Source organism: Cygnus olor, chromosome 7 (genome assembly GCF_009769625.2).
Source record: "Cygnus olor isolate bCygOlo1 chromosome 7, bCygOlo1.pri.v2, whole genome shotgun sequence".
Taxonomy (NCBI): Eukaryota; Metazoa; Chordata; class Aves; order Anseriformes; family Anatidae; genus Cygnus; species Cygnus olor.
The window spans coordinates 7,062,554-7,082,574 of NC_049175.1; the positions used below are offsets into that span (position 1 = coordinate 7,062,554).

The window sequence follows — 20,021 nt, forward strand, 5'->3', positions numbered from 1 at the left end:
TTGTAAAGAAGGCATTTCCTTTGTGGAAGTGGAAAGCACATGAAAAGCATATGAAGAAAAAAGACTGGATTAGCAAGATATTGTAACAAGATAGATAAAGTATTAAGATTATTTTTTCAAAAGCTGTTTTCATTAATTTTTATGAAAGTGCAGTGTATAATGACAAAAGCACCAAGAAGCAAACAAGCAAGTAAGCGCATATTTAAAAAAAACCTCAAACACACAAACACTAAACTCATGTCCCAGCAACCCAAGGCTAATGAAAATCAATGGGTTTTCATGAGCAAAGTTCTGGAAATATGTCAGACAAAAACAGTTATTCAACTGGCAACACTTTTGCCTGTGAACCACTGGGATATAAACTGCTATTGCTGGGAGATTGGAAGCAATACAGGATAAATTGGATATGTTTGTTTCCGGTGAATTTCCTTCCTCATCCCATAAAAAAAAAAAAAAAACAAGAGCCAAACAAGGCGCTGTAACACAGCTTGATCTTTAAAAACAAACTACAAAATACACAAAAGAATTTTGACTTACCCAAAGTTAAAACAAAGTATATACCAGTATGACTGAAAAACACATTCATAGTGAAACTTTCTTCATCAGAAGAATAATGACATTTCCAAGTACTAGCAGGTATGGGACCTTGTCCATGAAATGGACAATGCCCCTCCCTTCTCAGATTCCACAGCCTCGCTTTTCATTTGCATACAATTCATATGGCATTATCAAATTCCCAGGAATAGGGATGAAAGAAGTACCACACTGTCCCCCTCTAGTTTTTCTTATGAGCTAGAAACAATCTCTCTGAAGAAATAGTACCACTAGCACCCCATAAAAATTAGTACATGGAAAAAGCCAGGATGTAGTTTTATAGTTACTGACATAAATGCACATTTACTGCCAAAGATGAGGGAAGGTCCTGCTCTGTCTTTCAATCAGTTCTGACTTATTATGTATGCATCAACATTAGTCTTCTGGCTCCCCTGGCCCTCCAGACAATGGCATGATCAACCAATCAGGCTGAAAAAACACGTTATCATGAGTAAATTCTCAGCCGAACCAATTACCTGATCGAGTTTATTGCATGGGCAATGTGCTTAGAAGTCTCTGAAAATGCACCAATGAGACGCAGATAGGACTGGCCATCGTTCAATCCGCAGTTTTAAAGCAAACATGGAACACAGCTTCAGTGGCTCTCAACGGTGTCTGAATATTCGCAAACTCAAAGGAAAAACAAAAGCAAAAAATATACCCCCCCCAAAAAATACCAAAACAAAGAAAAAATCCTGAATGAAAACCCATGACTCGCTGTCACAGCTCTACCAGAAATGCAATTGTAGGAATCTCTGGCATTGCTGCTGACATTTCAGTAGGCAGATGTCTGTGTTGAAGAACTTGACTGTGCATGACCACTTCCATATTCAGTACAGCAGTGATCTTAACCAGATACCATGCAATCACAATGAATTTAATTTCTCTCCCATTTCTCAGACTCTTCTGCAAATTTAAGCTACACAGTTATACCCATTAGGCCACTGAGTCAAGATGCATCACAAAATGCAATTCATCAGGAGGATTGTGACATGCAGTGGAGACTTGGCTATTAACCGAGATGGAAGAAGTCCAGGGATGAAATGAAAATGATGGAATGGCCATTTCCATTAGAGAAGAACACCCTATCATAAATACTAATTGCAAAACATTATGAAGTACAATGGCTCAAAAACCAGAAAAGAATATTGTCGCAGTGAAAAAACACCCTCACTGTTATTTGCTCATACCAAATCACTTTTTTTTTTTTTTTTTTTACAATGGAATGGAAGTAGCTCTTTCAAAACATAACTTTTTTCAATCTGTTAGTACACAAACAGATAACTGCACTCTGTTTTTATGCTCCTCAGAAAAGGCTCACTCACAGGACAGTACTTGAATAAATTACTTCCGTTACAGGATCATATCCAAAACACACAACAGCAATCAGAACTGGCCAAGAATTTTAGCATTTATTTTTAAAAATAATCACAAAAGCAAGTTTACCCAAAAGTTTTCACAGAAAAGGCACTGGTTTTGGTAGGGTGGAAAAACAAACCAAAACACTCAGTGAAAAGTTACCAAGGTTAAGACTGAAAACAAAAGAGGCTCTGGCCAATACAACCAATAGCTTCAGGGCAGGGCAAGATTTGGAAGATCTAAGCTCAAATTTCTACAGTGCATGCATTTGAGAAAGAATGAGTGCTTTGGAAGGACTTTTTCCCAGAAATCTGTTCCAATACCTCCACAAATTCCAGGCTGTTGAGTCAATTCAGGTAATGAAAAATACCATTTATCTTTTTTTTTTTCCTTACACTGTAGTGAGCTTAAAAATAACTAAAAACATTACACTATTTGCTTGGAGGATCTCTTATTAAAATATTTTTATTTACTCCAAAGAATGGCTATAAAGAAAAAAAAAATATATCAACATTTTATTGTTTTGCCAGTCACAAAGTGTCTAGCTGCTGTGTTACCATGTATACAACCAGGACGCAGCATTACCTGGGACTCACCAGTTCTTCCCAGTGACATTATCTGTTTTGTCACCTAATCATTTTGATGCAATGCATAATAAAACATCCAGAATTTTAAAAGAGATGTGGAACAAAAGGAACAGTATTTTCAGTGAAGCACTGGACAGACAGTGCATACAGACTCACAACAATATACTGGAGAAGCACTTAGCTTTTCATGTTACAAGTTATGAACACAACTTATAACAAGTAACATGAACACTGCGCTTGTAACTTACAAAATCAACAACCTCAAGAAACATTTCCTGACTTTCTATCCTTTTTAACAGATGCTTATTTTTTCTTCTACCGCTTCCTTCCCTGTTTGGTAACCAGAAGCCAGTTCCTCTTCTCAGATTGAGCTTTCAGTCCCATGGATTACACTGAATGTTACAAATTCCAGACAGGAACAAAAACCACCCTGCTTTGGCACAGCAGGAACATTACCTGCTAATAGCTGGTAATTGTGGCTTTTACCTATGTTGCCCAACAGTATTCCTTATCTAGGTCTAAAGATGATAAGTCCTTAAACAAGTTTATATAAGGTAAAAAAAAGTTCTGTAACACCTTGTCTGCTCTATTTGTTTCCTTCCTTCAAAAAAGATGTACTGGAACAGTGGCCCTACAGTCTTAAGAAGTGGGGTGAACAAGGAAATCTTTTTCTTTTCCTACAACATTTAAGCATACTAAACAAGTTTAAATATATTTTCTACATAGAAAACCAGAACAAGATGTGAAACATTTACTGCAAAGACTAACCTGTGATGATAAGACATTCATTGTGATCCAAGACTTCAGTGATGAGCCTCGATACAATCAATTCTGGGTTGATTAAAAAACGAATTTCTTCTTGTACTAGTCCTGCCCCAGTGACACCACCTCCAACAAAACGGTTTGCAAAATCAACCTAACAAAAACATATTCAGGAGGATTAAGAGATAAGCAAATACCATAAAATCCTTTCATTTACTGCGGTAAATAAAGACCTGTACAAACATCAACTCTGTTGAGATCCACTGCTATCACTTAAAAATACAAGCAGCAGGACAGGTATGCTGCTAATCAGGTTCTTTCTCACTCTTCCCTTTCCTAGTTCTGAGAAAATTCAAAATGAGACAAGTGTGATATTATACAGCAAAATAAAGTTCTGCATATCAAAGGCTCTGAATCCAATTTTTAGTTTTGAAAAGGCATGCATGTAATAATAAAGTTTCAGTAAATGTGAAAAATGGAAACAGCAGATTACAGTATCCTTTCTGCATTTTGCAGACATAGAAAAATTATTACGTTGTCCTTTAATAAGCTTTCTGCCTTGGCTGTCCACACGGAAGCATTTTTAGCTCAGCACTGGCCAGTTGTTCTGTACTTAGAGACATCTCTTATGGATTGTCCTTGAAACACACTTGGAACAAGGCACGCCATTTTGATCACCACGGTTTCTGCCTGATATAGGGAAGCTATGGACTCTAATTTTTGCTGCAATAATATGTATTTTATAAATTACATTTTTTATATACACAACAGTTTTAAAAACAATTGCTTTTTTTCAACAAATTACTATTTATGTAAATTACCAGCCCATGTAAATTTATAATTAAGAAGTTTGCACCACTTTTTCCTGTCTCAAGAAGTACTTTTTTTTTTTTTAATTAATTTATGGTAACAGAATTCTAGAAGACAGATTTCTTTCCTTCTGTCTTTAAGGTTATTTGAAAACTCAAGTGTGTTCCTTGCTATAGATATGGACAGGACATCTTCCTTTATCAATTTATTTCAGCTGACTGGCTCTCAGACCAAAACAGTGGTGCTGTAGCAGCAAGAAGTCTCCTGAACTCCTGACCTGGTCACTGTCTGGGGCACAACTATCATAACAAAAAAGAAAAAAAAAAAAGGCACAAAACCACCAAAACCCTTGGCAGCTCATCAAAATTCCAGCCTGAAACTTTTATCTTGTCAATCTTTGATCTCAGTTTGAACCGAAGGACCTGAAGCTGTCCAGGGCTTGTGATTTTCTGTCAGCTAGTTCTGTAACAGGTACATCTACCAACCTCAGTGAGCTAGGGAATACTGATAGCACTAAGTCTGCTGGAATGGAATTCATCTTGATGTTTCATTTACACGCATAACACTTGGTCACTTAACTCAATTGAGGATAAACAAATACTTTTAAACTGACAGACTGTAAAAAATATGACAAAAACATGAGATAAAGCCACATTTACTGGTATATGCACTTACCTGTAGCATACCTTGTCCATTGCCTTCAATAGTGCCCTCATAGGTGACATGCAATTTAGACAGCTTTTTCTGAGATCTATCATTGAGGCAAAAAACATTGCACAGAAAAGATGATTACAGAATCCCCAAACAGACATCCATTTAAGAGAAAACCCATCCAAAACCTAGCTTTTTACGCACCTATGCGTAAGGTGGTTAAAAGAATCCGAAGGATTAAGGAAAATGCATTTGCCTTTCTGAAACAATTTATTAAGGCTTAATAACAGAGTCAACAGTTCAGTTTCTCTGCCACTTTCATTACAAAGCCCCAAATGTGAAATTTCATTTCCACATTTTTCACACAAGTCTGTACCACGTTAACTTGCTAACCAGGAAGAAAGCTGCAAGCATAGCTTTTTAATTCATTATATTTCCTGTCATTTCTGGCATCAAGTCAGCTCTCACTTTTTCTCCTCTCAAGCAACAAACAAAAGATATTACTGTTTTAAAAAAATCTCTTAAGACTCGTCTGCTCCACAGGCAAACAGATATACTCAGAAACTCCGGGCACACAAACTGTTTGTGTCCATTCACCCACTTCTTTCTATACTTCTCTCCATAGCAAGCCAAACCAAACATTATTTTCCGGATCACTTGCAGGTCTGAATCAATTCAACATTAACAGGATTCAGGTTAATCACTAAGCAAATTCTTATATTTAACGAGACGTTTGACTTACCTTTCCCAGTCTGGAAACTCCTGGAGACTTTGCCTTGTAAACGTCACCAATCCAGTAGGTTCTACAGGCAAACAAACCCCAGGGGAAAAAAAGTATTATCTGCTAGGGCTTTTAGATTATTTTAATCACAACAAACATAATTCCTGACAGAAACAGAAGAACTTAACTTTCCTCAAAAGCATGTATGGGTTTGAGGAGAACAAAAAAAAAGAAGAGTTGCTTGCTCTAAAAACAAACAGCTTTCAATAAATGAATGCTTCTCTACAAGGGAATACTGTTATCAGTGGCAATATATATATATTTTTTTCCAAATTAAGCATTCACCTGTTGACAAAATCTTCAGTTTACATAGTCTCTACTATATTCCTTTACAAGGAATTCGATTACCATTTGCAATAAAAAAAGTTGTGAAATTATTACAGTCATTTATGGAGCTAAGTTACTTTTGTCTTACTAATTCCTTGCAAAAACAAACAAACCAACCAAGAAATTGGGTCTTTTAAAAGTGTAATACAAACTTTTAATTCAAGAAAACAACATGCAAGAATGTCATTAAGTAGTTTGAAGTTATAACATTAAGAAATGTAATACAGTAGTTTTCATAAAGCATGCTCCCAACAGATTTCTGATGCACAGAGGGCCAGGGACAGCTGCAAAAAATTTATAACACTACTACTCAACTACTAAGAAAAAGCCAGTACACTACAGCCCTTCTCACTTACACACATAGATCACAACTTACATTTTACCCCAGAGATTTATTTCTATTGACACTGCTGAAAGTTTGTTAGCTGAAACAGGAGGTAGCATTTAATTAGTTGTGAATGAAAATGATGAACTGAAGATGGACTGAACCAAGTAAAGGGATTTTTATAACAGCTTGCAGCTGTTTTCCTATTTAGAACAAACCCTTCTGAGAGAATATGAAGCTAATAGTGAAACACTGACACAAAAAAGAGAAAGTTCTATAAAAATACTGTAAGATATTGCTGCAGATGCAATATATGCAACTGCAGTAAAATCCCTTTCTCCTAAAAATGTAATATATAAGATCTGATACAGTTCATACTCTGATAAATATATTTTTGAGAGTTTATGCAGGCATTCAAATTAATGGCAACAAAAGAATATCTGACCATGCACACTAAGGAAAGTACCATGCTAATTTCTAGAAGAGTTGAAGACATCTCACTTCTTGATACCATTTGCTTTATTTTAAGCTGGGAAAAGTTCACAGCGGCTTTGTTTTGGAAGAACAGAAGGGAAAAACCTGAAGTATCAACACAAGCAAGGAAAAATCACTTAGAATTACAAATGTCATAGTCAGAGGACTAAATGGGCATACTGCAGGAAATCTGGAAACTGATCCAGAATCTTTAAGAAAGAGATAGTACCTGTAATTTTAATAGTTATATATGTTGTTAAGTTCCTTCTGCTTTCTCACTCTGGTATGGTGCACCAAGTATTTGCATATATTATACACACACACAAAATATATGTGTATATGGATACAGAACTACACCTTTGATATATAGATTATATATCAATGTGTGCGTGAAAATATCTGTATTTGTATACAGATATTTTAGACATACATAAACACACTCCTCAGAAAAAAAGGAACACAGAATAAGCTCCATGCAAAAAATGAAACTGCATGTCTCATCCATATGGGATAAATTGACACTAAGAAGAATATCAGTGCACTCGGTGTGCTGGCTTTTGTTAGACATTTCCATCATAATGCCGCATAGCCATTTCTAAATTGAATGGGATTAAATTCTTCATGTATCTGCTTCATAGCTCAAAAAAAAATTACAACAAGAATTACTTTTTTCTGTGACTCTTCTAAAATAGCAGAAAAGCGTCTTAAGTTTCTCAGGCTTCCTTGGTGACCGTCCTTCAAACAATCTGGAAAACAGACATAAAAGCAATTTGATTAGATTTCAGGGAAACACACGGACCCTAATTACTATGCAGTATGTAAAAATGGAAAAGCAGTTTGCCCTCCTTAAAGTCAACCACTTCAGTGTTATACAACTAAGCCACAGAGGGGCTGTCCAGGCAGTTCTTTCCACAAAGTATTTACTCACAAGGCTGCTACACTGTGCCTCCATTGCCATGATCCTGAACAGAAACCATGCCCTTCATACCACTCGTTATTCAGATAACAGGCTTGAAATCTACACAAACACTGAGATGATGCATTTCCCACAGCTACTTGGAAAGTACGTTTATGCGCTTATATACGTAGTACACTTTAAAGGCAGACAGTCAAAAACATACACCTTCACAAAAGCACATTCTTCAAAGTAGAGCCGTTTCGTAGGTTCATTCACTAGATAAGTTTCTGATGAAGATGATAATGAAATATCTATCTTACATTGATTTTGTAGTATCAAAAAATATAATTTCAATATGAATGTCCAAGAAAGCTACTAGTTTTATTTGCAGCAGACTGTCTTGAATTGAAATCAGTGACCCAGAGTGAAAACAACCACGTTGAGTATTCCTGGATCCAAATGCCTTACCCTACTTACAGCTCAGTGAGTTGCAGAGGAGAATATAATGCAACTATATTGCTTTGAAGAGCTGCATCATACCAGCAGCATTTCTAAAGAAATGAATCCTCCCCCTGCAGAAACAGCTTTATCCACTGAGCTACTATTGGCATTCTCAAACTCATCTGTAAAAAACGAAGCATTAAAAAGAAGCATCCAATTTTTAGCCATTAAGTGAATGTATGCTTTTAAGGTAAACTGAAATATTTTTACAGCGTCATCCATCTTCCAGCAACTTGAACAGGCATTACTTAATTTCACTTCCAATAAAGTGACAAGGCATTGTTATTGGCAAAACATAATGGAATTTATCTGGAAGGAAGAATAGTGGGGACTTCAGAAATAATATCCTTTGAACAGGAAGGTCACTAAAAGATGTCTGATACAGTGAAAGCCCTGAGGATGTAAGATGCAACAGCCCCCATCCCCTCCAAACAAACAAAACAACACAAAAACCACAACAGTGGGGAAAGCAATGACACAACATTATTCATTTCTTTCCATGCATTGGAATGATATTCTGCCTTTAAAAGCAGAATACTGTCAGGTAAATTTAGCTTTTAGTGATAAAGCGAAATAGATTTTTTTTTTTTCAGAATTTAAAAACTCTTATGGGATATGCATGCTGAAGACATAAATTTTATCCAAAATCTATTTCAAGTTACAGAAGCTAATTTTAGGTTGTCACAGTCAAAGGACTAAATAGGCATACTGCAGGAAATCTGAAAACTGACTCAGAATCTGTAAGCAAGACATAGTACCTGTAATTTTAATAAATTTAATAAAGGTTGAAAAGGTCTTATAAAAACCTCAGTCTTGGAACAACCGATTAGGACTTTAAGAAGGCAAACTTCACATGTGTACGTCCTACTTTAAAATGGACCCATCTGTAAGTTCCAGCATGGGGTTGTGTTTGCTCAACTAATAAGGGGCTACATAAAAGAGAGTTAAGTCTCTATGCACTTAAGTCTTGCCTAAATGCCTAAGTTATCTCTGACTTTTTATCTGGAAGTCTTATTTGGTATGAATCCTTTAAACTGGTTAGTTTATATATTAGCCTAATCATGCCTTCACTGTTTTTTTTTTTTTTGCCTCAACTTCAACTTGAAATCTTGCTTATGTTGCACATTCTCAGTAGCGAGTTCGTCATGTCACAAAGGCAATACATGATTCAGCATAACTAGCACACTGTGCTAAAAGTCCAGAGCTGAAAAAACTATGCTTGGAATAAGGCAGATCAAGCTAAAAGGGAACAACAGCAAGGCAGATGAACTTCGTTTCATCCATACTCACCAAAATGTAGTCACCGTGTCAGTAGGGAATTTCGACCAAATAGACATTTTTTAAATCTGAAGTGGTCAGCAATGGCCTGTCTTTTCTCTTGTTAAATGCTGTGATAAATACCTCTTTTCTTTCTCTCCTGGGATTAAAGCTACAGTAATGCTGATTGATTCTGAAATCTCATTTACAGCAGATAAATTCCCAAAACACATTCTATAATTACAACAGTAAGAGAGATCTGTATTTCTGTCCTGCCCTGTAACACTGGGTAAAATTGTTAAAGATTGTTAAAGTCACTGTGGCGACACAGACTCTTTCCTAGCTAACAGTCAGACACCTACTTCAATTTTTTGAAGAGAAATCTTCTACACGAGAAAGAAAACACCAAAAATAGTAAGACCAGCTACTGGGAACATGCAAAAAAAGGGCTCAAAAAAAAAGTTTGCAACAACCATCAATAAACATGCAGTAAAGTTTTAAGGCAATAGTTTGCACTGTTCCAATATTTATTATTGCAAAAACAGGTGCTTTTGTTTTATAATAATGTTTTCCTAAAATCTTAGGGTAGAAGAAGTATTTTAGAAGTATAATCAATATTCTGCTTTCTGAAGCCTCACTGACGGCAAATTCAGAATTGTCTTATTTTCAACCAACATTTCCACCTTAGAAAGGCAGAAGCAAAAAAAAAAAAAAAAAAAGAGGCAGAGCTCTGAAGAACCTGCTTGTAAGTGCCTTGAAGAGCACCTCACATGGGGCTGGTGCATTGGAAACTGTTTGCAAACAGTTCTCTAACCAAAACCTAACTTGTTTGTTCTGTAATGCTGAAAACACCATGTTGTCTTTTCAAGAAACACAGATGCAAAAGAGTGTCAAATACACAAATGGAAGAAATGCATTCTCACATGGCGTTTTATACATCTAAAGGATCTACTCAAAAGCGTCCTTGACATGCAAATAGTTTACTGGGGAAAAGCTGAAACTGTTTAAATAAATGGTTTCATAATGCATTGCTTCTGATTAAGGTGTAATTAAAAATATAGCAGCTTACTTGTAAATTTTTATTTCCAAGGAGCTAAACTGATCCCTTGATGTTACACCAAGAACTGCTCCGTAATTTCCCAAGCAGAAAGAACCATTACAATCTTGTGATTTAGACTGCTAGTTAACATTAATTTCCTACCAGTATTTCCATTTCCAGCCTGTATCTTCCCACCCCCAGGCTGCATTTTTTTTTTTTGAATGCTCCTTGTCAAAGAGTACACAGGTGTTTCTAACACTGAAATTGGAACCAACCCTAAGACTCAGAAAACTGTCCACACTGTAACAACGTGCAAAAATTTGCAGTACGGATTATACTTCAAAGCATTGTGTAAACTTCCCATTCATAAATCCATGACATTTCATATGTGCTGCTTGCAAAAAGTATGGATGCACAAATTTATAGTTATGGTCCCCACAATTAACCACCTGAGCTTTTTCGTCAACTACCATAGGCACTAAAAAGTACCTTCTTACAGGAAGAGTTCTTCCTTACAGCAAGAAAAAAATTTTGTACCATTCATAAAAAACATTTTTAAAACAATGGTTATTTCAACTTTATCTCATCTTTTTTAATTTCTATTTTTGTATACGTTTCATAAAATACAGACAATACTACTACAGTAGTATATGTATAGAAAAAAAAGCATATATTAGGGGTATGTGCTCAAAAACCTTTTTTCTCTTGGGGTGCATGATCAAAAAAGTTTGGAGACCACTGCACTAGACAGTTTTAAAAACTTAAATGGCAGTTGCACAATTTAAGATAAGGAAATCTGAACAAATTAAAAAATGGAATTCTTACATGCAACGTAAAATATAAACCCTTACTAGAAAGTCCTGCTGCTATTGAAAATAGTTTAAGTAAGAACTAAAAATAAAGCTTTTCAGAGTAGCAAAATTTCAATTTATGTATTTTGGACTTCATAGTAATCAAAAGCAGGATAATCCAGATAAGAAACCTGCCCAGAGACAAAAGGCAGGCAAAATAACTCGCTCTGTGAGAGCACAAAAGGAGAAGTCACTATCTAGACCTCACACTTCCCGACAGGAAAATACAGCACAACCTTAAGTGAGTCAAGTACAGCAACATCAGTTCTATTTTTCTGGTGGCTAGTGTACGTCTTCCCCATTTAATAACCCAAATCCCAGCCTTCTGAATTAAAACAGCCTTCTATTTCTGTCTATACAGAAAGCAATTTAGAGGTTTTTAATTCCCTTGGCATCAAGTAAGAGAAAAACAATATATTCAATGATTCAACCTCATAGGCAATTTCTTATTTACTGTTGTGTCATAGGTATAAACTGTCATCATCTCAAAGTTAACTAAGAGCATCATACTATTCAACACCGTTTTGTTTAATTAGAACTCCATCTTTAGATTAAATATCAATTTTTAAGATTTGTATAAGCGTACAGAAATTAAGCAATGTGACTTTGTTAGTCATCTAGAGGCTAAAACCATCTTTCCTTCTCACATACAACCAGACTCCTGCTCTGTATTTTTCATTTTGTGCTTTCATTTATTTTGGAAAGCAACTTGGAGCATTTTAAGTTGCTCCTAAGAAAAAGCTTTGGTGACTTAGCAGTCTAAGAAACAGCACGCTGATATATGACTGATGGAATGATAAAAACGCTAACCCCAAGTACTCAACACCAAGAAACAGCAGGGTAAAATGTTTTACAGTGAACATCTAAACCAAAAAGCTTTACCACAGCATAGTAAAACTAAGTTCTGAAGTAAATGACTATATTTACTAAGGTATCAAAGAAGTACTCAGAGTACTGTTGCAGTCACCAGAGCAAAGTAATTACTAGACTTGTTAGGAACGGTGTCCTTCTAAGCCATCTATTTAAAGATCATTTCATCATCCACCACACACAAGTTGACTTTAACTTTTCCCAGGAAATGATGCTCCACTGAATCTACGCTAATTAGTACATAGACCTAAGGCAGGTGTAACAGGACCAGTGCCTATAGACAAAGAAAACCTAGAATCACTTTTCCGAGGAGCAATGCATCTCTCAGTCCAAACCAAGTTCTCTCAAAGTCGCTAGATAATTTATTCCCCAGAGAACCCTCATTAGTGTTGCAAAATTGATGTTGTTTATGAAGAGACAATTGCATTACTGGTAAATTAGATTTCAATTCTCCTGTATAAACGTACTATACAGTTTGCCCATTTCCTTTCATATATTATACATTCCATAAAAGACATATATATCTTAACTACTGTTGTTTGTTTGTTTTTTTTTTTTCTCCCCTCATTTCCAATCACTTGAAATTACTTTAAAAGCTTGTTTGATAAAGATGAAGAAATTCAGTCCTAGTAGAATGCTGGTTGTTTCAGACCAGAGCATCTCACTAAGGTATGTGCTAAAAGATCCACCAGGTTTCTGTTACTAGACACACTATTTTTAATTGTACTACAGCCTCGCTTGCTTTGACAGAAACTATTGCAGATGCCTCATATCTCCAGTTTAATTACAGTAGTTTTTTGAAAAAAGAAAATAGACAAGTTATTGCAACTTGACACTACAGCTAAGAATGGTTCTTCAACAAACCAGTTTCCATTTTAGTCATCTAGAAAACTGATTCAAGATTGCAGTGCTTTCTTCTTTATACTTTTCTTTTACATGTAATCAGACTTGATAGTTTTCCAAAATTACCAAATACTATAGCGTTAAGATACAGGGGGAAGAAAAAACTCCCCAGAGCAAAGTCTTATATGACACTGGACTGTATCGGGTTTCAGTATCTTTTCAAAAATAAATGCAAGAAAGCATTGTTCTTTCTTAACTTTGATGTATTTCAAGAAGGAAAATGCTTCATGAAAATTCTACATTAAAACACAAACTATCCACAAGGAAGATTCATTATGAGTATTACCAGAAGAAACTGCTTTAAAATGCGAGCATCATCATAATCTGAGATATGATCTCAGAAGAGTCAATACAACTCATCCTTTACATTCAAACAGCATGCAGCTTCTATGGGAAATTTATCAGTATGAGGGATAAAATGAAAAATATAATTATTCTTTTTGTGATGGAGTATTTTTGCATAAAACTGCCCAATCAATTTCCATTTTATATATTATAAAAGCATTTTTTTTTTTAAATTGAACTTTTAAATTTTGGTTTGATGTTTGAACGGAAGCAATGCTTTCTGCTATTTTGTACGATCTAATTATTTGGCCACTGAACAGATGTCATTCCATCTACTAAAATTCATAAACATTCAAGCTCTCAAAGTTAAACTGTGAATGTCATTTTATTAACTACAATTTTAATGAATTATGTCATTAATGACTTAAGAACTGTAAGAGGCCAATCCTTGCCAAGTCCTAAAGGGAATAATTTAATTAAATTACAGAGTATTTCATTATACAAGTGACTTTGACTCTGTAGCATGATGAACAATCAAACTAGACACTCAGTGTCACAACATACCATTAAGCCAAGTGCTTCAGTGTCCAATGAGGAACGCTCACTCTCTCCTCCCTTCATCCAGCAACACAGACAGGAGAGGAGAGGAGAAGCACAGATGATTTCTGTTAATACTAACACATAAAATGGCCTTCCTTCCAATCACTTGCCGCTATTAGCGCATGCACCAGCATTCAAGCCACATGCCATCATCCCTGCAGTAACAGTGCCAAGCACTGGTACACCAGAAAGTACGAAACAGAGGAGGAAAAAATGTATTCTTAATATCTTATATGCACTGAGCATCCATCACTTTGTCAGATTCGTGTCTTGATTGGGGGTGGAGAGTGGATATCACAGTATCCTACTTAACACCACATAGAAACCTACAGCAGGGCAAAGACTGGAAGGGCGGAGGGAACATGACAGCACTTAAAACACAGAAAACATAACTACTTTATAGTGGATAAACAGGTACTGATGTTCAAGTCTGCATAAAGTGAATTGATATATGATTGCTGTTTAAAACTGTAAACATAAGAAACACCTTACACACTTCTGTTTCTAACTTAAGGCACAAGTTTTATTTTTTCAGTCTCAGAGTTGAAGGAAAGAATGGAAGGAAACCTTTTGTATCAACACAAAGTAAATGCGTAGTGAAATTAAGGAACACAACATTCGCTAAAGAAAACTCTCAAATGCTAGTATGCACTTAGTAATTTTGCTTCATTAGGGAATCACGGCAGATTTTTTTTTCAAACCCAAGAATGCAATAATTCATTCATAGTCATGCAGCAGAAATTATGCCAAGGAAAGAACTAAGTCTGGAAAAAACTGCAGGTTCACAATACTGTGGGGAGAAAGGGCTGCTGTGTAGAACAATTTGCTATGCCCATCCCTAAACAGAGCAGAGCAATAGCCTACAAAGCCTTTAAATAAAAACACCAGTAAAAAGAAAAAAAGTCACAAAAATCTTAATTTCAGCCATTACTTGCTGCCTTTTGAACACATCCAGCTTCTCATGAAAGGCTTTTCTGTAAAACCTGAGGATACAGACTGCAGCAGAACAAACCTTGTCATCCTGTAAGCCTGAAAAAATAGCTGAAAACATGACATTTTGTCTTTTCCTGCTCCTAAAGAACTAACTTTTCAGGGTGAGAAAATACAGGATTGGCAGGAGGAAAAGAAGAAATGGGATACTGCCCATCCTCCTCCCCTTCATTTTAGATTTCAACGAAGTCCGGTTACATACAGTAGCATGATAGAAAACAATGCAATTTCTTGTAGTATTCTCTACATCACTCACTTCAATCTCCTGCTTTAATCCTGTCAGTCCCCCTCTCACTGACACATTTGCTCTTATTTTATCTACCGCTAGTCACACCTCTTTCCTACTTCACTAATCTGCTCGTTATCAAATGCAAAATACCAAGGGAAAAAATAACCTTAGGCCAACAAATGATTAAATAAAAAGGATCACAAAGATAAGCGGTCTTATATAAGAACACGAAAAAGCATACATTGGCAAATGCTGAGGAACATACGCTTTTAAACCTCAGGAAAAAGAGGACATCAGCGTTCCTTCTTTTCTCCAGTTTGGTTACAACATTGGTGCACTTACGCAAGTAAAACTGCCTTTCTACCTTATGTGACCAAAAGCAGAGCATTACTTCACACACAATGCAAGAGGGAGGCCTGAAGAATGCCTGTTGTATTATCCCTTTTAAATAATATTACAGGAATTTACTACGAGTAATAGCACTAAGAAGCCAAGTAAGAGAGAGCAAAGGACTGACCAGAATAAGGCAAAAATCCTGAACAGTTAGAGCTTTTTACTGACTATTCTTTTAAGTCTATGGCAGTAATTTATTTACCTAGTAGTTTTCCAAGGCTTTTTTTTGTATTAAAAGTAGTTCAAAACATTATGTCCTGAGTTAACCACTACTATTACACTGTAATACTGTGACTTTACATACCTGTGCGATGTTCTGTGTGAATTTATTTCAAAGACTTTGCAGCATTTTATTCTACAGTTGATAATTCAACTGCTTGGTTTAGACTATGTTTAAGGTACAATAAAAACCTGATACAAGTACTTTAAAAAAAAAAAAGGAAAAAAAATCATCTATAAGCCTGCAGTTGGGACAGTCAAACAGGCCCCTGTTCAGAACCTTGCTGTCCTCTCCCACTACTCTGAACATAAGCTGCTTTAATGAACGGATGGTTACTTCTCACTTATTTGTACTTATGAACTGATGGTGGAAAATATGCTGAACCCCTACGGGGCACAAATGACCACTCACACTTCTGTACCCCGCTGCACTGTTGGATTAAACACCAAGTCAGGAAACATTTACCAAGTATAGCTTTCTGGTCTCTCTTCTGAAATAGTCAGTGTAGAGAAACTTAAGCTAACTCTTAGCGACAACAAGCACCAAAACCTTTATGAGTGTTCCAGCACATTTGACATGATTTATTTCAGCAAATTAGAGCCTAGTGTGGCTCTTATGACACAAACGCTCAAGTGCTGGATTACAGGTAACACTGCATCTTTATATCTTGTCTCAACGTTCAGAGCATATATGCTATGTGTATTAACTGTGAGGGAATGAGGAAAACCTCCACATGATGATGTGTCCAAGACAAATAAACCTAAGGTTAATCCACACAGAATTGTACAGAAGCGACCAGAGAAAAGAAACTCATTTCTAATCTACGAGTCTGTGTGAACTATACTATTCTGCAGCAGAAAATGATCTCATCCTTTTCCCCATTTATAACTGAAATAAGGACATTTATGGAATAAAAGATACAAAGAAAATATTTCAAATCTGTATGCATGGTAGTATTGAGCAAAAAAAAGAATAAGGGCTTGTTTAGAAATCAAAGTCTTTTCAGTTAAATTCATGTTGTGGTCTTAGAACCTTCCTAGACTAATTTGCAGGGCAGATTTATTTTAATGTGAAGCTCTACAACTGCCTTAAAGTGATAGGCAGATGTATGGTTACTGAAGAATCAAGTCCTAGTCCTGACTCAACGTGCAGATCACTACTGCTAACACAAAGGAGACAACAGGAACATGTCTGGGAAAGCACTGACCTTTAAATTAAATACATATAAAATATCTGAAGTAAAACCAAAATAGGCCATTCATAGACAAATGGCTATATAGAAGTAGGAAATTGCATCAGTTTAATTGTGTCAGTGTAAGAGTGTGCCTTGTGCATGTGCACACAGGGAAACAAAAAAGGAAATATTAAACAATCTTCCTGCATGCAAGTTTTTTGTTGCTTTTTTTTTTTTTTTAAGTAGTTGCATAGCTTTCTTGTCCCTTAGAGGTAAGAAGAAAATAAGAAGAATGTAAACTATTGAAACAAGTGAGCACAGTCTTCTAAAAACATGGAAGAAGAAACAGGTTTCTCCCCGTAAATGACAAGTACAATATTTTCATTGAAGGATTATCAGTTCCATTTACTCCAGAGTGCCATACCTGTTGAAGTTAATGTCTGGATAACTAGAATACTCGGACTTCATCTTCGCATTGCGACGTGGAAAAGTACAGAAGAAAGCATTGGCCAGAAAGCTAGCAATCTGTTCTTGTGACATGGTGATGGAGTGATTCATCTTTTGTTTCAGTAGAGGTACTGGCTACCAAGTGGGAACAAAAGAAGTGAGGGGGAGGGAGAGCCAGGAGAGAAGTGAGGGAAGGAGAGAGAAAAATAATTAGCTTACCCATTTTAAAAGAAAAAACAGCAGCACAAAATTACATTTGTTAAATTAGAGCAAGAGTAATTTAGGCCATCGGTGAACCCTTTAATCAGCAGCACCATTAAAGTCAAGAACAGTTTATTCAAGACAATTGGGAAAAAGCTTGCTTGACAAACTGCAGATTTCTAATCAATAATAAAAAAGAGACCAGGAACACACAACTTATCAAACAAAACCAGGGGAAAGAGAGGACAAAGAATAGACAGGATTTGCAATTCCTGGGCAATCTTAAAAACTGAAGTAAAAAAAAAAAAATGCAACTTTGACAGTTGTACAGTTAAAAACCCCTAATGAATGTTTTCAGTTACAATAATCAAGCATTGTACTTTACAAAGAAAGGTGGAGGTCACTCCACAGATCATCCTATGACTTTTTTTTCTGTCCTCCCTGAACTAAAAAACAGACTGATAATCTTTGCAGGAAGTATAGGATCATTGATTCTTTTATAATCTGAATGACTAAAAAAAGCACAGCTTCATTTTGGCCTTCACTTTGGGGTTTGACTAGTTTGGATTTTTTTTCCAGTTTAAACAGAAACAAAATGGGAGGTGGGGAACAAACCTGAAGCGTTACACATCTTCCGTTTTATCAGGCTTTAGTGTCCTGATATGGAATATTCCCTCACCACATTCAAGGTAGTTTATTTAAAAACAAAACAAAAAACAAACAAACAAAAAAGCAACTAAAAAAATGCACCTCTATTTACCAAGGAATCAGTAACAATTATGATAAATCCACTTGACAGAAGGGAGGGAACAGAGTTCTCACCTCTTCTTCCAACACTCCTAGCCATCGCCACTAGCCTAGCTCCAGCAGAGCTGAGCAGCTACCTTTTAATCCTTGCAGTTATGAATACAGAAGCTGTTGCTAATTTAGACTGTTGAATACCCAGCCCTGTTTACTCCAGAACACAAGTTTTCCTTCATTCTTACAATTACTACATTCACTGCATCTCATTCTGTTTTCTGCCTATTTAAGTAACAATCTACATTATGATGTCTGAAATCACACAGGTAGAGGGGGGGGGAAAGAAGCCTGAGATGCTCTCAGCCCTATAAGCCTATAAAAATAAGTTATGCTGGACAGTATATTCTACTGGAACAAGTTTAGCTTTATATAACCCAAAAATGAAGTCTGACAAAGTCCTTAACCATTTATTAATGGTTAAGAACTGGCTGTACTGGCTAACAGTACAACATCTTTATAATAGGCATTACTACATGAACTTCTGAATCCTGTGCGTTACTTTGTGTTCAGAAACTTCTGGCAGTCTCAAAAAATTCTCCTACCAGTGACCAGTCAAAAAAAAAAAAAAAAAAACTTCAATATTCATATTGTTTGAAATTATCTACCTATTGTAGAACACCTTCTGCATGAAGTAAGAAAAGATTTACTTGCTCCAGTTCAACAAAAATCAATGTAGAAAATTGTGACAAAGGAGCTTACAAATTAGTCCTAACCCTGCCAGTGTGTTGTCATGCAACCTCACTTATTTGATTAGTTCTATTCACTTCAATGAAATTATTCACAGTAAGGCTTTTATTAGCTTTACAACCCACAGAACTGATTCCAGTAACTGTAACAAAGATTTAGTTAGGTTTGTATGTGCACAAGTTTTGCAATGCTCTATGTAGAATAAAGTATGCTCCCACAGAATGCTTTACGAAAACACTACTTCTGTGTTTCAAAAAGTGAAAATCAGGTGTTTCAAGCTTATTCAAGTATTTCAGTTGATAAGTGTGATTCTATTATATTGTTACAGATGTGTGTCATCCATTCTGTTCCCTCAGCTTCATCTACATTCAATACAAAAGCTATATTTTTATTAAGAATATAATGTAAGCTTGATCGTTTGACCTTAGCCATTAGTTTCAGTCTGCAGAAAACCGGTCTGCCAGAGAACATTTAGCTAGCTATGTTTACTTACCTGTGTGCAGATACTAGGGAGACAAAGCGCAAGCTTGACCATATCAGGAAGAATGGACTGGAACAAATGCTGGGCCTCTGCATCTTCAAGAATCTGTTAAAAAGGGAAAAAATAGATATATTTTTTAGATAATAGATATATTTTTTAGATAATTAAAAAAAATCTCAGAAATAACTGTACAAAACAAGTTTGTGAAGACAGGATCCATTCAAAAGAAATGGAAGGAAAAAACAGGTCCTATTAGCTTAATTCAAATCCGTAGCATTTATTATCATAGTACCTCACTGCATTTTACTTTGCAATAATCCACTAAACTGAAATATACAAACTATTCTCTCTCTCTGAAAAGTTGCATGTCATCAAATGCACTATGAAAGAATCTTGAATAGTTAAGTTTGATTCTTTTCAAAGCAAAGAGCCAAATTCTCCACTAATACAAATCACTACATAACCCCTAAAGTACTGGCATGGTTTCATTTACTTTCATATTCAGGCCATACACTGAGACAAGC

The 20,021-nt window shown here is 35.8% G+C and overlaps 1 protein-coding gene across 2 annotated transcripts in view; it reads right to left on the reverse strand.

Annotated features, from left to right (window-relative positions):
• Window positions 1–20,021, reverse strand: part of PARG (poly(ADP-ribose) glycohydrolase) — a 63,931-nt gene that overhangs the window by 14,242 nt on the left and 29,668 nt on the right. For both annotated transcript variants that reach the window (XM_040564028.1, XM_040564026.1), the window contains exons 8-13: window positions 19,510–19,602; window positions 17,305–17,462; window positions 7,337–7,416; window positions 5,506–5,566; window positions 4,788–4,863; window positions 3,309–3,456 (exon numbers count right to left, since the gene is read on the reverse strand). In XM_040564028.1, coding sequence (XP_040419962.1) covers window positions 3,309–3,456; window positions 4,788–4,863; window positions 5,506–5,566; window positions 7,337–7,416; window positions 17,305–17,462; window positions 19,510–19,602 — 616 coding nt within the window. The remainder of the gene's footprint in view (window positions 1–3,308; window positions 3,457–4,787; window positions 4,864–5,505; window positions 5,567–7,336; window positions 7,417–17,304; window positions 17,463–19,509; window positions 19,603–20,021) is intronic.